Below are 18,849 nucleotides of genomic sequence, written 5' to 3'. Positions count from 1 at the left end.
ATTCCACTCCTTGGGATGGCACAGGAACCACTGAGCCATCTCACCAACCCCCTGTTCATGCCCATTGTATGCGCAGCTCCAAACTGAGAGCCAGGGGAATCGGCACAAACAGAAGAAAGCATAAACAAACTATAACCCAGGACCAAGCAACATGTTCAGTCTTAACAGAGCCTCGGCAGAGCGCTGTGCACACACTGATACAGGGAGTCGACTCCTGCTGGAAAGCATTACTGTGATTAACTAGCACAGGCAAGGGAACCCCTTAATATTGCACAAAATAAAGTTTGTCTGGTCCCCCTCCCCTTTTTAAATGATGGATTTTTTTTTTTTTTTTTTTTTTTTTTTTGGTGGCCTCAGCAGCCCAAAATGTCCTGCGTATGGTTTGCATGCTTAATTAGTGCTCCTCCTCTGTCTGCAATTAGCACCAGGACCATTAATAAAATAGCTCCTTTACAGCTCCATTTAGCTAGCAGAAGCGCACAGCCCGGTATAATTAATTCATCATGAATAAACCATGGCTGATTAACTAATCTGTTTGTTACTAACACATTACCGAACAGCTCCCACCTGAGCACAGCTAATTTTTCTAAGCCGGGCAGAGCTGGAAGCCGACACTAAACCAACGTCTGTAAACCGCACTTTTACGTAGCAAGTATATTGGTACAGTCAGGGAGCTTCTGAGCAGCAGCATTGAGCGGCATTGAGCGACATGGGTGATTGTCAAGAGGCTGATAGAAAAGGCCGCTACATCTGGCGGGTCTCAAACTAGCCCATTGCCTAGAGAGGGGCTTGTTAAAGCTCTGGCCCCAGTCTGCAGAGCTCCAGACCCAGGTGCTCCAAATAGGGCCTGTGGTTTTGCTTTTCTAGCAAGTTCCCACATGGTGCTGATGCTGATGCTGATAGAGAGATTTCTCTAAGGGAGCCCCCTCCCCTTTTCCCTTATGCTGGGGAAGCCTTACAATTGCTGTGATTCTCAAACCCTTTCTATAGATTCTCACAGGTTTCTTGTAGTTTTGGGCATTTGAAGGGGGGCGGGGGGAGTCCCAGGGAGCTCGTGCTGGCTTCAATAGCTGCAGCTGATTCTCCTCCCTCCACCTCACCAGCGCTGGGATTACAGGTGCATACCATTCTGCCTGGCAAGTGCTTCGCCCATCAAACCATCCCCCTGCCCACCTAATTCATCCTTTCCTCTATTAATTTTCTGAGTTTGCCATAAGTAGTAATACATACATAAGTGTGAAGATGATTTTTTTCATTACATTTATTTGTTTTGGGCATGTATGTATATGCGTGGATGTGCACATGCTACCGCTTCTATGTGCATGCAGGTCAGAGGACAACACGCAGCAGCTGGTGCTCCGCTTCTACGTCATGGGTCGCCTGGAATCGAACTCAGGTTGCCAGCCTTGATGGCAAGTGCTTCAGCCACTCAGCCGCCTTGCAAGCCCCAAACGTTTTTTTTTTTTTTTTTTTTTTTTTTAAGCTACATTGAAATTACTCTATTGTCCCACAACACGAACTGTTTCATCTTGCTGATCTCACAGCCCAGACAAATCCATATACCCCATGATCGTGACACAACCACACCCCCCAACAGGTTTCAGTCTACTTGTCTTTTCTTTCCTCCCTGCACGTTGCTCAGGGAGGCTACTCTGAGCCAAGCAACTGCCATCTTCAGGAATTCAGCTGTGCCCACTTGTCAACGATCATGCCAGCTGGGCTTTGATGACTGATTCACCTCCTCACGGGGTGGGGAGATCACAGGACCAACACCTGAGCATCCGGCCGGAGCATCCACGCACTCCCTGCAGCCTGTGGCATGCAACACTGCCCTAGCTGCACATGGCCTCAGCAAGAGACTAGGGGAAAGCAAAGACTAGGGAAGCAGGGCTCCGTCAGCGCCGCTATAGAAAAGTCATCATCGCTTCTGCATAAAAGCCTTTCTAAAGCCGGGTGGTAGTGGCGCATGTCTTTAATCCCAAACACTTGGGAGGCAGAGGCAGGAGGAAAACTGTACATTTCAGGCCAGCCTGGTCTACAAAGCAAGTCCAGGACAGTTAAGGCTACACAGAGAAACCCTGTCTGAGAAACCAAAACGAAAAAACAAAAAAACCAGGCCTTTCTGGTGCCACATTTTAGGGGAGCGCACCCACTTCTGTAAGTAACCCCTCACCTATACTGCATAAGTAAGCCTGATAACTGTTCAGTGGTGGGGGGAGAGGGGGACTTTGGTGGCATTGCAGCTAGGTTTGGTCTTTGGAACCTCGGGGAGTTGGGGGGAGGAAATGTTTTGGGCAGTGATTCTGTCATCACAACATTTCCACAGAGCTATTGATTCCTCTAAACGGCTGTGAACTACCCTAAGGTACCCACTCCTGAATTTAAATGGCCTCACCTGGCTCCTTACCAGTGGTTCTCTGCCTTTGATTGGCAGTCATCAAAAGCAGTGACAGCATCACTCTCTGCTGTGGATTCCTGAAGAGACACACACAGGCAGAGGCCAGAGCCCCACCGCCAGGTAAGGACTCTGGATACACCACAGCGCCTCCATCAAACGTTTTCCCTTCCTATTGTTCATGAGAGGACGGAGGACACTGCTGAAACAAGCTCTGTGCATTTGTTGTTTGGTTTGGTGTCTTGTTTGTTCGTTTTCCGAGACAGGGCTTCTCTGTGTAGCCCTGGCTGTCTTGGACTCGCTTTGTAGACCAGGCTGGCCTCGAACTCACAGTGATCCGTCTGCCTCTGCCTCCCGAGTGCCCAGCTGTTTGGTGTCTTGGTATAGCGGAAACACCACATGGAGGGGTGGCCACAGGCCAGCATTGGCGTCTCTAGGCCGTCAGCGTGCCCTCCAAGACAATAGCAGCACCGCCCTTCATGTCAACTCGTCCATCAGGTCGCAGGGAAATGTCCAGTTCCCCTCCTCGGCGAGAACACTGAAAGGCTAAAGAACACAAAGTGGTGCCAACTAAGAGCATTTCCCCTGCGGTTTGTCACACAGTGCAGGATGTATTGTTGCAAACCCAGGACTCTTCCCAGGCCAGACTCCAGAATAAACTCCTCCATGTGTCCATAGCGCCTCCCACCTTAATCCCCTGCACACACTGTCCAGCCCTTTCCTTCCTGGGCCTCTGAGAAGGCCTCACCTTTTGCTCTGAATTAAACAGAGAGAGTTTGTTTGTTTGTTTGTAACATATTAAGGCAGCCACGTGTGCCAGGTGCCCAAAAGAAAAACAGCCCCAGTCTTTCAGGAGCTCAGGAGTCATGCACTCACCCAGGTCGGAGAAAAAGGACTGTCCCTTTCAAATGTTACAATTATAGCTAATTATAGTCATCACGCATTTATTAAGTAGTTACTGTATCAAAAATATCTGTATTTGGGAGGCAGGGGTGGAGAGGGCTGGGAGTAGGGGGGTCACTGAAGGAGAGATGTTTTAGGGGTATTTCACATGAGTGATAATATAAGATCTTACTGCTTTTTTATTTGTTTTGATTTTTCTGGGACCAGGGGTTCCCTGTGTAACACTGGCTGTCCTAGAAGTCACTCTGTAGACCAGGCTGGCCTTGAACTCAAAGAGATCCACCTGCCTCTTCCTCCCCAGTGGTGGAATTAAAGGCATGCGCCACCGCTACCCAGCTCAAATCTTACTACATTTTAAAGGAGCTAGTGCATATGAGAATACACACTAGCCTAAAATGAGGCAAATAAGAAATTTGGGCTAGGTATAGCTTTGCACAACCCCAGCCCTCAGGAGGTATATGCATATTGGAGGCCAGTCTGGCAAGAATTTGTCCCAAGAAGCCAAAGGACAGGATACAACTCTAACTATGGTCCTGCAACACCCAAGCACCCAAAGAGGAGGAGGAGAGAGGAAAGGACCCATCATCCTACCTCGCAGCTCTTTCTTCCCGAGCTGCTGGGACCAGTAACTGCCGAGAACGGTGTGCGCAGATCCTGAAAAGTAAGAAGCCATGAGAGCAAGCAAAGGGAAGGGAAGGGGTGCGTCCCTAGCCGTGTAAAGGATAAGTCATTTAGCCAGTTTGACTAAACTGTGGATGATCTAGTCTTTCTTCAACCAGGCCACAGCAGAGCGTGGAGTAAGGAAGTGAGCTCGGGGGTTTATGAATTGGCTCTCTCAAATGGTCTATCAATTATGTCTTACTGTTTCTGAAGGATTAGACTGAAGGGATTTGCTTGGTGGGTTTTGCTTTTTTGTTTTGTTTTTAAAGATGTATTTATTTATTGTTATGTATACAGCGCTCTGTCTGCACATACACTTGTAGGCCAGAAGAGGGCATCAGATCAGATCACATTATAGATGGTTGTGAGCCACTATGTAGTTACTGGGAATTGAACTCAGGACCTCTGAAGGAGCAGTCAGTGCTCTTACTCTTTTCTGTAATCTCCAGGGAGCATGGCTCCTTCCTTCTCAAGCACACATATAGTAAAAAGAACTCAGACCCAGGGTCAACCTTGTAGGGTTTTGTGGACAAAAGAACATTCCTTTCAGGCAGGGTTTTGGTGTTGTTGGTTCAGTGTGCTTAGGATATAAAGTCATGTCAGGTGTGATGCTGCAAGCCTGTAATCCTACATAGGGGTTTTGGGGGGGTTATATGAGGATTTATGACCTACATCGGAGCTTGAGGCCAGACTCAGCTACATAAAAAATCTGTCTTGGAAAAAGAAGAGGAAGGAGAGGAGGAAGAGGAGGAGGAGGAGGAAGAGCCAGGCAGTGGTGGTTGAGGCCAGCCTGGTCTACAAAGGGAGTCCAGACCAACCAAGGCTACACAGAGAAACCCTGTCTCTGGGGTTTCTGAGGAACGGAGAAAGTGCTCTCTTCTCACCCACCAGACAAGCTTACTAAGCATTATGGGATGTCTAAACATGCTAACCAACATTCTGGTTTGCACAAAACTGGACAGTACAAGTTCCGTGTCCCAGGACCACTCATTCCCACTCCATCCTCTCCACCCTTGCTCATCCAAAGACGTTTTCCATCTAGAAAACATTCCACACACACATTCTGCATCTTAGTCACCGTCTTGGGAAGCAGCTGTGTGTAAGCACTCTGTCCAGAACCTCTCCTGTGGTGCGCTGGCTAGTTTTGTGTCAACTTGCCACACGCTACAGTCACTGGAAAGGAGAGAACGACAGCTGAGAAAGTGCCTCCATAAGATCTGGCTGTAAGGTATTTTCTTAACTAGTGATTGATGGGAGAGGGACCAGCCCATTGTGGGTGGGGCCACCCCTGGGCAGGTGGTCCTGGGTGCTATAAGAAAACAAGCTGATGAGCAAGCCAGTAAGCCTCTGCATCGGTACCTGGCTCCAGGATCCTTCCCTGTTTTAAGTTTCTGTTCTGGCTTCCTTCAGTGAGGGACTACAGTGTGGGACTGTAAGTCAGATAAACCCTTTCCTCCCCATTTTGTTTTTAGTCATGGTGTTTCCTCACAGCAGTAGGAACCCTGAGATCATGGAGAGCGACTCAGTGGATTTCACGGATGCTGTGGGCATTATCCCCAGTCTTAAGCAATACTTCTCTGAACTCCGTGTTTTTGCTTTTCTCAGAGAACTCAGTGAAGATCCTAGAGCCACGCCAGCTCCTAGCACTAGGAGCCTTTGCCAAGCCCCCTTGTGCCCTGAACCCCATCTCCACTAGCAGCCCCCTGCATCAAGCACTCCCAGGCTTGGCTACAAAGACCAATGCTCTCAGGCAGGATAGAAGCAGGGGGAGTGTCATTCCTGCTCCTCTTTGATGTCTTTCCCCTGCTTTTAGCTGGTACAAGCTCTGCAAGAGATGGCTCAGGGGTCTCTGTGTACCGTTAGTAAACTATGCAGAGCTGAGTGTGTAGTTCGGTGGTGGAGTGCTTGCCTAGCAAGCCAGGTGGCCCTGGTCCAATCCCCAGCTCGAGGAGGAGGAGGAAGGGGAGGAGGAAGAAAAAAAGAGGAAGAAGAAGAAGGAGAAGAGGCAGAGACTGAACATAGCTAATGCTTATTGGGCATTTACCATGTGCCAGGCACTGTATTTTGTCCTGAGCATGCGCCGTGCTGATCTAACTCTCTGAGGTACTATTTGGAGGGACTGAGATTTTCAGGGGTTGTCACTTGTTCAGGTGATAGGAACTAGGAAGGCAGAACTACAGAGCCAGGCTGCTAGTTATAATCTGCTGCAATGCCTCCTTTATCTATCTATTATCTATCTATCTATCTATCTATCTATCTATATTATTTCATACATAACATCCCAACCTCTCCCTCTATTCTCTTAACACCCCCAATCTCCCCTATCCCCTAGATCCATTCCTGCATTTCCCTTCAGAAAAGAGCAGACCTCGCAGGGATATCAACCAAACAAGGCAAAGCAAGCTACAATGAGACCAGGCGCAAACCCTCCTATCAAGCCTGCATGAGGCAACCCAGTAGGAAGAAGTTGGTTCCAAAAGCAGCAAAAAAGAAAAAAAAGTCGGAGACAATAGCTCACGCCTACTGCTAGGAGTCCCATAAGAACACCAACCAGACCAGGTTACACAAAATCCTATTTCAGGAAAACAAAACAAAGCCAGGATCTGAGTGGTCACATGAAGGCTATTTGTTTTTAGTTCCTTTCCTGTTGCTAGGATAAAATACTGTGACACACACACACACACACACACACACACACACACACACAAAACCTGTGACAAAAACAACGTAAAGAGAAAAGAGGGGGCTTATTTTGGCTCACAGTTTAAGGTGCAGCCCTTCCTGGCTGGGAAGTCCAGGCAGCAGAAGCAGCTGCTCAGGTCACAGCCACAGTGAGAAGACACCATGAACGAAGCTGCTGCTGGGCCCCCTCTCTTTACTTATACAGGCCAGGGTCCCAGTTAGGGATGGTCTCCCCCAACTGAGATGGGCCTTCTCATTTGAATTAACATAGTCAGGCTAATCCCTCATAGTCAAGATAATCTCCCAGGTGGTTCTAGATTCTGTCACATTGGCAACAGAAAGCACCACAGTGTAGAGTCAACTCTTTGTGTTCCTCCTCTTCCCTGGTTAGATTCCTCCACCATCACCCCCACCCACCGCCGATCTTAAGGAAAGAGTACCTGTTACTGGGTCTTCAGACAAACCAACCCATGGCGCAAAGTATCTGGAGTAGAAGTCATACGGGGCCCTCTGGCCCTCAGGCTCTCCTTTGAGAGTGAGAATGAGTCCTCTCACCCTCCCTGTCTTTTCCATCTGAGGCAGAGGCTCCGTGTTCACCTTCAGGGTCTCTAGAAAGGACCTTAAGCACACACAGGATGATTAGGAATAAGCATTTGCTGACCCCACCCCACACAATGGGAAAGAGACTGGGCTCCACCCAGATGGCTCAGCAGAGGAAGGGAGAGTCTGCCTTGACATCTGCCTATGGGAAAGAAAGTGGTTGGGCCAGGTATGGCAGCAGGTGCCTTTATTCCCAGCACTTGGGAGGCAGAGGCAGGTGGGTCTCTGAGAGTTTGAGGCCAGCCTGGTCTACAGAGTAAGTTCCAGGCCAGCCAGGGCTACCTAGGGAGACCTTGTCTCAAGAAAAGAGAAACAATAAGTCATGCTTTAGAAACAGCGCAGCCTGAGCGAAGCAGAGCTGGAAATGTGGGTGCTCCCAGATAAATGGTTAGACATGCTGTTTACCTGTCATAAGAATCGCTGAGCCTGACCAGGAGTTTTCGGGTATCTGGAGAGTACCGGATGTCCTGGACCTTGGTGTCACCTATGGCTGCCTGTGAAGCAGATCACAAATGCCTCCCGTGTGCCGACCAGTAGGTTTGATGAGTGAAGGCACTTGCTGCCAAGCGCCATAACTTGACTCCAGTCACCCAGATCCACATGGCAGGAGAGAACCCTCTCCTGTGAGTTGTCCTTTGACCTCCAACCCTACGCCATGGCTTCCCAAGCATGCGTGGAGCCATCGCATCACATAAAACGGGGAGGGGAAAAAAACAAAAAAACAAAACAAAACAAACAAACAAAAAAAAAAACGGGGAGGGGGGATGAGAACCTGAGTTCAATTCCCACAATAAGTATTTTTAAAGCCAGGCATGGTGACCAACAGTTGTTATCTCACTGTTAGGGAGACAGAGACAGGAGGCTCCATGGGGCTTGCTGACTAGTTTAATAGAGCCTAATCAGTGAGCCCCATAACAATGAAGACCCTGCTTAAAAGGTCTGGGCTAAAGAAATGAGTAAAAATGCTTGCAAAAAAAAAAAAAAAAAAGTGAGGACCTGAGTTTGGATCCCCAGCACCCACATAAAAAGCCAGGCATGGACACATGCACATACCCATAAACCCTGGTGGGGTGTGTCTGTGTGTGCGGGCACGTGCATTCTGTGGGCTCAAGTGCAGAGGGCAGAAGACAAGTTGCAGGAGTGAGTTCTCTCCTTTAGTACCAACCTGGCCTCTGGATGGCATAGTGACGTGGCCACTACTCTATGGCTTTATCTCTTAGCACTGAGATGCTAAGGCCCCTCTGTCTTGGATGCTATATGCTGTTGTGTAGCTGTTTCCTCCCAGTTGAAATAGTCTCTCCTGGAGAGATGAGGCAGAAAGCTCCTCACACCCACAAAGCTAAGGAATCCTACAGAGTCCAAGAAACTCATGATGTTTTAGGACTCACTAAGCTCATCCCCAAGGCTGTAAAAGTACCAGCGGCTGTCCTGGAGAGACCTGGACTGCCCACAGGTTGGACAGGGAGCTTCAGGGATGCAGCTTCAGTAAATTGTTCCCCTGTGCTGGAAAGAGCCTTTCAGTGACTCAGCTCCTTTTGAGTCATCCATACTGCTGGAAGGGACCACAAGAAAGCCGTTCACTCGCTAAGCTAGACTCCGTGCAATCATTTCTTTGGTCTGCTCTGTGCATCCTTCTAGGTCGAACACACACACACACACACACACACACACACACACACACACACACACACACACACACACACACACGTTCACATCTCCCCAATTAAAGTCAGCCCCGCAACAGGGGGGGAAAGAAAGGGACAGTTACATACACCCTAAAGCAAATGAGGACTTCTCAGCAGAGACCCTAATACGCTTTTTTCATGACCTGCCTTGCTCTGATGTGGTCCCTTCCTCCTTCACCTAGGCCCTTGGGTTTCTAATCTGGGATTACAGACATGCGCCACTGTGCCCAGCTAGGCTATATTTCTTATTTTCTCTCAGAGGTACCCACACTTTCTTTGCCCCCCTCTTCACTCTCATTGTCCACCACTCAAATTGATGACAGTCTGCCTTTTCCATCCTTTTTCTCCACCTTTCTACAGATTTCATGGGAATGGTCTTTCCTATAGAAAATCCCAATGTTAGCGGGGTGGTGGCGGTGGCAGCACACGGCTGTAATCCCAGCACTCAGGGAAGCAGAGGCAGGCGGATCTCTGTGAGTTCGAGGCTACCTTGGTCTACAGAGCAAGTTCTAGGACAGCCAAGGCTACACAGAGAAACCCTGTCTCGAAAAACCAAAAATAAATAAAAGCCAAAAGATAGGGAACAGTGCTGCAGATGGAGATCTTTTAGACATCCCGTGGCCACTGTACTTATGAACTCATGAACATCACAGCAGCTGTGGGCATCTGCAAAGCATCTCATCATGGATGAGGGTGGAGCTTACGAGGCCCATAGCTTCCCTGATAGACTATTGGCAGTGAACAGCAAGTGGAGAAAGGGTGTCATTTTATGGTTATATGACCACTGGTTGCCCCGATTTCAGTAAATGACACCCACCACTACCCAGCACTCATGCAAGCAACTCTTTAAATTCAGTGGCATGTGCGCGCGTACACACCCACACACCCACACACACCTGTGTGTGCAAAGGAGTGCAAAATAGGGAAATTGTTGGGAAGAAGGGTTTTGGGGTAGGGGAGGGGCCGGAGGGGGAGTTAAAAAACCAATATCTGTTGTATATAGGTATAAATTTGTAAAGGAATTTTTTTGAGACAAGGAAGAAAATTCCCAGCTCTCCTACTTGAACTTGCATGGTCACGCCATCACACCTCAAACAGACTCTCCTTCCAGCAGGAATTAATAGAAACCAGCCTTTTCATTGTTCAAAGGGATTGAAACGCTTGCTATTTTTTTTTTCTCCATCATCTCCAGTCGGTCCCCCAACCCCTCTTTGTCCCAAACACTCTATCTTATTCCTGTCCCACTACAGAGAACTGCAAGTTCAAGGCTAGCCTGGGCTACGCAGTGAGGAAAGAAAGATGTGCCCAACCTTACCAAATAGACACAATCCTACTCTGCTCTCACCTACGCTTCCACTGTAGTGCCTATCGTGGCGGGAGGCCCGTTTGGATCACATCATGTCGGAGCGTAGTCTAAGGATGGAGTTGGGGGAGGGGAGTCCTTAGAGCCTATGAGAAAACTCAAATGAGAGTCTTGTGGCCTCAGTTTCTTCAGAAACATAATTGTTCCTGGACCGTGCTTCCGGGCCCCTCCCAGGCCCGGAACGAGTTTACTTCAGATTATTCATTACCGCTAGCTATCGTTATTTGTTCATGTGCCTCTGTGGGAAAAACAGGTTTTTGCCACATGCAGCTTGTCCTTGTGACTGTATACTTTACTCAGGAGACTCTTCTTAACCCTCTGAGTATGGTCAGGTGCTCTGAGTAAAGTTGGCTACCGCATGAGACTTTAGTCGGCCTCATTTTCAAGCCCCACTCTCCCAGGTTCGAGCCACCTGCTGGAGTGGTAAACAGCATCACCCCAGGGCCTTCTGGTCAAATATGAACAACTGACCACGGCACACAGGCTCAAAGAGGACTCTTCTTCTCACCCACCTTTAGCAGGTCTTTTACTTCATGGAAGTCCTAGGAAGGGAGAGAGAGAGAGAGTCACTGCTGAACGGGAGAGCTCTGGGCTAAGACAGTTTGGGGTGATGATTTGCATATTATAATTATATATGAATATGGTAATAAGAGCTGACCTGGGGGAAGGTTGGGTAGAGAGGAAAGTCCAGCACAATGCCATCTTCTGCTTTCCTGGCCTTTAGTTCCCCACTCATGGTGACAAAGGTTAGAGTGCTGTTTGTGTTCTCTGGACAGAGGAGGAATCAAGAAGCAGGGACACGTGAAGCTTGGTACAAGGGACCTCCACTACCAGAGGGGACCCCACCACCAGAGAGGACCCCACCACCACAGGGGACACCCCTACCACCACAGGGGACCCCACCAGTACCACAGGGGACCCCACCACCACCACAGGGGACCCCCTCCCACAACAGGGGACCACCACCACCACCACCACAGGGGACTCCACCACCACCACAGGGGACCCTACCACCACTACCACCCTTCTCCAGTGCTGGGGATTAAGTCTAGCAAGAAACAGATTCAAAGCAAGTGACCTAACACTGAGCTTTAGTCCCAGCCTACTTTACATTTTTATGAATTTTTCTATTTTAATTTATTTTCCAAGACAAGATCTTAACAACGGAACTCCCACTAGTCAGAAATTTGCTATGTAGGTCAGGCTGGTTTTGAACTCACAAGCTCTACCTGCTTCTACCTCCAGAGTGCTGGGTGCGTGCGTATATGGAATCCAGTATGGGGAGATAGAGGTGGGAGGATGCAGGGGGATTGTGTCTTCCATAGCTATGGAGAGAACCCAGGACAAGCCTGAGCTACATAAATACCTGTTCTAAAAAACATGCATACAGGAGCCAGGTATGGATGGTAACACACACCTTTAATCCCAGCACTGGGGAGGTAGAGACTGGCGAAGGATCTCTGTTAGAGGCTAGCCTGGTCTACAGAGTGAGTTCCAAGACCAGCGGGGTTACCTGGCTCAAAAACACACATACATGAATGCATATAAACATTTTTAAAAATCACATTACTTATTTTGTGAAATAGCACAGCCGCAGAAGCCAGGGTGGCATGACCACACAAAGGGACCTCACTCACTGGCGTAAACCACCTTAGTCCAAAGCAGAAACCTTCAGAGGAGGAAAAGCCAAAAAGAGGCAAGTCAGACCAAGGCAGACAAGTTTTAAGCTTGTCAGCATCTTCCTTCCGAAATCTCTAACTAGTGTGGTTAACAGTAAACTGTTGTCAAAGGACAAATGCAGACCAGGCAGATATCCACAGGCTCCCTGCGGTTATGTCTCGAGCAGAAACTGCAGGTGTACCAACACCCTTAGTGCACTTGGGACGCCATAGCAGAACTCTGTGCATTGGGTGACTCTTCAAGAAAAGAGTATCCGTCGTACACCTGATGGCTCAGAGGCTCACAGTCTAGGCCACCTGCTGAGAGCCTTCTTACTGCATCAGCCCAGGGCGGGAAGCACAGCCACAAGAGGGCGCCAAACAACCGTGTCAAAGAAGCCCAACCCTGAGAAATCAAACCGACCCTCCGAGATGATCTTACCGGTCTGTCCCATTAGACCCCCCACCTACCAACAAGCTACCCTGGGACCCATTTTCCAATACATGAACGTAGGTGGTGGGGGACACCTTAAACTATAACCTTAGACTTACCTTCAACACACCTCCTAGAGGAACTAAAACCCACATGTGCTGTCTGCATGCAGATAACACAGGAGCCTCTCCCTTAACGCCCCGCACCTCACTGCCACCCGGGAAGACATGAAAAATGTGCATTTACTCTGTGCGAAGCTGTCAGTTGGTTGCAGTTTCCTGATGAAAGCCGTTTCTGAGAGGTTCATCTCCACTGCGATTTGCTGATGAGCGTCTTCTGCCAGGATCTTAGTTAGGAACAAACGGTTATTGAGACTGGAAACACAGATCAAATGTCCTGGCCTGGCAACTAGTGTTAGTTAACATAGCGGTTTACTCTCGATTTATGAAATTCAAGTTACGTGGGGAGGAATTCGAGGCAACCTTATAAAGACAATTTTTCAGATACGCAGGCCTCTGGCACCTAAGGGAGAGTCACAAATGTGCAAAGTTACTCAAGCAAAAACCCCATAGCATCGGGCCAGGTTCCTATTTCTACCAGTTTATTATCAAGTAAAAAATCTTGTGCTCTTTTTTATTCTCTTTTTTTCTAAGTGCGGGAATGAACCACAGGGCTTCATGCATGCTAGGCAAGCTCTGTCACTGAGCTATGGTCCCAGGCATTTTTTTTTTTTAAACTTATTTATTTATTTACCTTTGTAGACAAGTTCTAAGATGCCCCAGGTGGGTCTTTAACTTGCAGGTCTTTTTAAAATTTTATGCGCATTGGTGTTTTGCCTGTCTATGTCTGTGTGAGGGTGTTGGAACACCTGGGACTGTGGAGTTACAGGCAGGTGTGAGGAGCCATATGGGTGCTGGGAATTGAACCCAGATACTCTGTAAAGCAGCCCATGCTCCTAGTCACTGAGTCATAGCCCCCAGCCCATTCAACTTGTGATTCTTCTACCTCTGAAGTGACTAGGTTTGGGAGCTGCACTTCTAGGACTGGCTGTATATTTTAGGTTTGGTATTTTGTTTGTTTGTTTTTGTTGGGCTTTTTTTGAGATGGGGTCTCCTTGTAAGGCCCATACTGTTCTGGAGCTCATTATGTAGCCCAGGCTATCCCCACCCTGAGTTTTCTTCTCCCACCTCATGGGTCCTGAGGTCATCAGACTTAGCAGCAAATGCTTCTACCCAAGTGACATCTTACTAGCCCCATTGTTCTTCATAAAGTGAAACACGCTAGTGTATACAAAGTGCTTCGCTGGTGCCAACACATGACAGTAGCCATGCTAGCTCCTTACAATAGAAGCATTTTCTTCTAAGCCAATCTGTTAATTTAATATATTGAGACATGCAGGGTCAGACGTGGCGGTCAGAAGACAACCATTCGGCTCTCACTTTCCACCTGTAAGTGGGCTCCGGGGATTGAGCCGCAGTCATCAGGTTTGTGCAGCAAGCACCTTTACTGGCTGAGGCCATGTTGCTGACCCTTCAGGCAAGCAAGCACACAAGCAAGCAAGAACAGCACGCAAGCTGAGAATGGGGACACATGCCTATCGTCCCACTGCTCAGGAGGTGGAGACAGAAAGATTAGGTTAAAATTTTACTTCCAGGGCTGGAGAGATGGTTCTGTGCCTAGCAATGCTGGCTGTTCTTCCAGAGGACCCAAACAGGGTTCCAGCACCCATGTAGGCTGCCTCAAAACCACCTGTAACTCCAGATCTAGAGGGTCTGAGAACCCTCTCTTCAGGCCTCCATGGGCACCTGCACACAAGTGGCAACGCACACACACACACACACACACACACACACACACACACACGATGTAAAAAACTATAATGCATATTTAGAATTTTATATAAACAACTGAATATATTTTAATTGGATTTGAATTAAAATTAGGGAAAGGGTGCTAAGTAGTGGTGATGGTGGCACACACCATCAATCCCAGCACTCAGGGAGGCAGAGGCAGATGGATCTTTGTGAGTTTGAGAGCAGCCTGGTCTACCGAGTGAGTTCCAGGACAGCCAAGGCTACACAGAGAAACCCTGGCTCAAAATAAATAAACAAATAAATAAATGGAGAGGAGTCCTCAAGTCCGTTATTTATTGACGTTAGTGCTCTGGAGATAAAGAGAATCTAGAGAACAGTGCACATTCTTGTTATCTGGTGAAAACTGAATATTAAAACTCTTCCAAATCTCAAGATTTAAAGACATAGAGTTTACATAATATATGTTGTTTGGTTGGTTTGGTTTTTCCAAGACAAGGTTTCTCCGTGTAGCCTTGGCTGCTCTGGAACTCATTCTGTAGACCAGGCTGGCCTCGAACTCACAGAAATCCACCTGCCTCTGCCTCCCAAGTGCTGGAATTAAAGGTGTGCGCCACCACTTCTTAGCATTATATTTTTTATTTAAATCCAACTAATTAATTTCTCGGGGGAGGCACTTGTCTGGCGTGGTTCACTCACGATTGTCAGAGGATAACTTGGCAGGAGGAGGTTTTTTGCTTACACTATGTGGCGCCCAGGGAGTGAACTCTGGTCTTCAGACTTGGTGCCAAGGACCTTTACCTGCTAAGCCAACATGGGAGCTGTAAGAGAGCTAGTTATAAAATGAAGATTTTTGGCAAACTAAGTTGTCCAAGAGATCAACTGCTTGTTTCTACTTAATTCCTTGCAGGTGCCTTATTTTGTCAATCCCAAAGATTGAGATTTTAAAATATTTTGATGATTATTTTAAGAGAGAGTGAATGAAAATGAATGAGTGTGTGTGTGTGTGTGTGTGTGTGTGTGTGTGTATGAATATGCTTGGGTGTAGAGCCTTTGAAGATTGAGAAAAAGAGAGAGAGAGAAAATGAACATGTCTATCAGTACACTTGAGTATAGAGTGTTTGAAGGTCTGAAAAAAGAGAGAATGAGTGTGTGTGTGTGAGGGGGGCGTGTGTGTGTGTGTATGTGTGTGTGTGTGTATGTGTGTGTGTGTGTCTGGGCTTGTACACATGAGTGCAGTGCCCTTGGAGGTCAGAAGAGAGCGTTAGATCTGGAGCTGGGGTCACAGGCAGTTGTAAGCACTCCACATGCCTGGTAGGACGGGAACTCCAGTCCTCTGCAAGAGCAGTGCCCACTTTTTCAGACAGGGTTTCTCTGTGAAGCCTTAGCTGTCCTGGACTTGCTCTGTAGACCAGGCTAGCCTTGAATTCACAGTGATCTACCTGCCTCAGCCTCCCTGAGTGCTGGGATTACAGGCGTGCACCACAGTGTCCAGATTCAGGACCCACTCTTAACCAATGAGCCTTCAGCACCTTAAAGAGAATTTCTAAGTGTCTGGGTATCAGGAAGCTTAAAGCCAGGCATGATGGCACACACCTGTCACCCTAGCGCCAAGGAGGCTAAGACAGATGGAGTTTAAGGCCAGACAGGACTGAAAATTTTTGATCTTGTCTCAACCCTTCTCCCGACCCCCATGGGAGAACCCCTAAAATAAAATCCAAACATAGTTTTCAGCCGTATTTAGTAAAGAAAAACTAAACTGACAGCTAGAAGAAACTTCTTCCCCTAATTTTTAAGTATTTATTTGCTTGTCTATTTATTTTTTATTTTGTAAGATGCCCAGGCTGGCCTCAGACCCATGAGCCTCCTGCCTTATCCTTTGCAACACCAGAGCTTCAGGCCTGAGCCCCCACTCCCAGCTGCTGCCAGGTCCTCTTCCTGAGGGGGGGGTCTCTGTGGGTCTGACTCAGCTAGGTACAGCCATCCGCTTGTGACCTGAAGACACGACCGTCACCGATGTGACAAAGAGCACAAGCCAAAGTGGCAAACACTCCAGATGGGCGTCTCGCTTCTCTTACAGAGGTCATGGGATCTGCACCCTTCTAGAGTTTCAGGCGTGGCCCTTGGGAACTGGGTACTCACGTCTTCCAGGAGGCAGACAGCAGCAGGATTGCCACGGAAAGCTGTCACTGTGAATGCATCTGCTATGAAAATCGGGAGCTTCATTTTCCTCACTGGCTCTGTCTGTGAGGTGCCTGCCTTTCTGGGAGCCTGCTTCACTTCCTGTCCTTGAAGGGGAAAAAAACAAACAAACAGAAAGTTAATGTGTCACTGGTGCACACACGCAGTTAATGGTTCCCAGCTAGAAAGCCAAACAATTATTCCATCATGGTCACCTTTAAAGACGCCAAGCCTCTTATGCTTTCAGCCTTTGAACTGAATGGCCTACACAGAAAGTACCTCAGTACCGGGCAAGTGAGCCCTTCCTTGGCATGATCAAAACCCTGGATCTGATCCCCAGTGAGCCTTAAACAGGGCATGATGGCATACATACGTTAACCTAGCACAAGGAAATAGAGGCAGGAGGAACAGGCTCAAACCTACCCTCAGCTATATGAGAGGAGTTCCAGGCCACCAACTTGGGATACAGGAAACACTGTCTCAAAAACCACAAAAGAGTTTACCCACTTACACAGTATATGAAAGTTTCCTGCCCTTATGAGTTGGACAGGTAAAATGTAAACATTGGGTTTTTATCATCAAGTCACCCTCTTCTTGATTTTTTTTTTTTTTAACACCAGGTCTTACTACGCAGCCTTTGTTGGCCTAGATCTTAAATCTGGCCTTGAATTTAGAGATCTGCCTGCCCCTGCCTCCCAAGTGCTGGGATTAATGTCCTGTGCCACCACACCCAACTTCCCTTTTCTCCTGTTGAATTCACCTAGCGGCTGCATGAGTCCCTGGCACACAGTATCTACTGAGTGACTTAAGTAATATACTGGGCATACATCATTACTGAGTTTTAGCGTGTGGAGGACAAACAGGAGGATTTGTCTGTGAGTAGTGGCATCTGCCAGGACAGGTCTCCATCAGTAGCATCACTGTTTTTGTCGCTGCATTTCAGGTCTTTTTGTTGTTGTTGTTTGTTTTTTTGAGACAGGGTTTCTCTGTGTAACAGAGCCCTGGCTGTCCTGGACTTTCTTTGTAGACCAGGCTGGGCTCAAACTCACCAAGAGATCCACCTGCCTCTGCCTCCCAAGTGCTGGGATTAAAGGCGTGCGCCACCACCACCTGGCCTTTTTTTTTTTTTTTTTTAAATTATGTATACATTATGTATACAGTGCTCTGCCTGCATGTACATCTGCATGTCAGGAGAGGGCATCAGATCACATTATAGATGGTTGTGAGCCACTGTGTGGTTGTTGGGAATTGAACTTAGGACCTTTCAGTGTGCTTAACTTCTGAGCCATCTCTCCAGCCTGCATTTCAGGTCTTTTTTTCAGTTGTTTGGCGATTTCATTGTAGCTTGCCTTCCTTATATCAGACAGCGTGAGTCAGCACAGAAAGGAATGAAGCTTCTTTAATGACACACGGGTTCCTTCTGCAGGGCCAGGATGGAGCCCTGGCCTCACACATGGCTCATACCTGCTCTAGTACTGAGCTTGTTGGCCTGTTATGTGGGGCCAGGATCTCGGTGTATTGTCCATGTTGGCCTCGGCCCCTCTGTGGAGCCCAGGGAGGCCTTCAGTTTGCAATCCTCCTGCTTCAGGTTCCTGAATAGCTGAGGTTACTGGTTTCTGTCTCCAGACCTGGCAGTGGTTCTCACAAGTTTAATACGGAAGCTTGTGAGTCAGCCTAGTGGCCCAGGCCTGTGATACCAAGAACCGGGAGACTGCAACAGGAGGGTTGCCTTGGGATATATCTGTCTCAAAGAACAAAACAAAACAAGAACTGTGTCTGGGGTTTGACTGAACTTCAGCCTTTTTGGCTCTGTCCATCAGTTCTTGTTAAATGAACACTGAGAGGGAAAAATACATGAACTCTAGTAATCAGGAGTTATGGCTGCAAGGTTTTGAAATGTTAAACAGTCTTAGGAAATTGTGTGGTGTGTGTGTGTGTGTGTGTGGTATGTGTGTGTGCACGTGGTGTATGTATATGGTGTGTGGTGTATGTGTGTGGTGTGTGTGTGGTGTATGTGTGGGGTGTGTGTGTGTGTGTATGTGTGTGTGTGTGTGTGCGTGGTGTATGTGTGGTGTGTGTGGTGTATGTGTGTGGTGTATGTGTGTGTGTGTGGTGTATGTGTGGGGTGTGTGGTGTATGTGTGGGGTGTATGTGTGTAGTGTATGTGTGTGTGTGTGGTGTGGTGTGTGTGTGCGTGGTGTATGTGTGTGGTGTATGTGTGGTGTGTGTGTGTGGTGTGTGTGTGGTGTGTGTTATGTGGGGTGTGTGTGTGTGTGTGTGCGTGGTGTATGTGTGTGTGTGTGGTGTGGTGTGTGTGTGGTGGTGTGTGGTGGTTGTGTGGTGTATGTGTGGGGTGTGTGTGTGTGTGTATGTGTGTGTGTGTGTATGTGTGTGTGTGTGTGTGTGTGTGTGTGTGTTTCAGGGCTTAAACTCAGGGACTTCGGCATGCTAAACATATGTATTATAACACAGGAAGAT

General features: G+C 48.0%; 1 protein-coding gene across 2 annotated transcripts; it reads right to left on the bottom strand.

Annotated features, from left to right (window-relative positions):
* Nucleotides 1–2,811: 2,811 nt before the first annotated feature.
* Nucleotides 2,812–16,471, bottom strand: LOC127195648 (phenazine biosynthesis-like domain-containing protein). 2 transcript variants are annotated; one of them, XM_051153158.1, is made up of 8 exons: nt 16,333–16,463; nt 12,626–12,725; nt 11,859–11,957; nt 10,947–11,056; nt 7,646–7,734; nt 7,081–7,259; nt 3,890–3,952; nt 2,812–2,941 (listed from the first exon to the last, which is right to left on the bottom strand). In XM_051153158.1, the coding sequence occupies exons 1-8, from the start codon at nt 16,414–16,416 to the stop codon at nt 2,829–2,831; spliced, it is 837 nt and encodes a 278-aa protein (XP_051009115.1). In that variant the 5' UTR covers nt 16,417–16,463; the 3' UTR covers nt 2,812–2,828. The 2 variants fall into 2 exon arrangements, with proteins under 2 accessions (XP_051009115.1, XP_051009114.1); XM_051153157.1 differs by lacking the exon at nt 11,859–11,957 and having other exon boundaries at nt 16,333–16,471.
* Between the last annotated feature and the right edge of the window lie 2,378 nt (nt 16,472–18,849).

The sequence above is a fragment of the Acomys russatus genome, chromosome 11 (genome assembly GCF_903995435.1).
Source record: "Acomys russatus chromosome 11, mAcoRus1.1, whole genome shotgun sequence".
In the NCBI taxonomy this organism is placed as follows: Eukaryota; Metazoa; Chordata; class Mammalia; order Rodentia; family Muridae; genus Acomys; species Acomys russatus.
This window is presented reverse-complemented; position numbering and strand designations above follow the sequence as displayed.

Coding starts and splice junctions, on each gene's coding strand:
- LOC127195648 (XM_051153158.1), bottom strand. CDS start 16,416: ATGAAGCTCCCGATTTTCATAGCAGATGCATTCACAGTGACAGCTTTC. Junction 12,726..16,332: donor CTGTCTGCCTCCTGGAAGAC/GTGAGTACCCAG, acceptor TTCCTAACTAAG/ATCCTGGCAGAAGACGCTCA. Junction 2,942..3,889: donor CGGGAAGAAAGAGCTGCGAG/GTAGGATGATGG, acceptor TGTGTTCTTTAG/CCTTTCAGTGTTCTCGCCGA.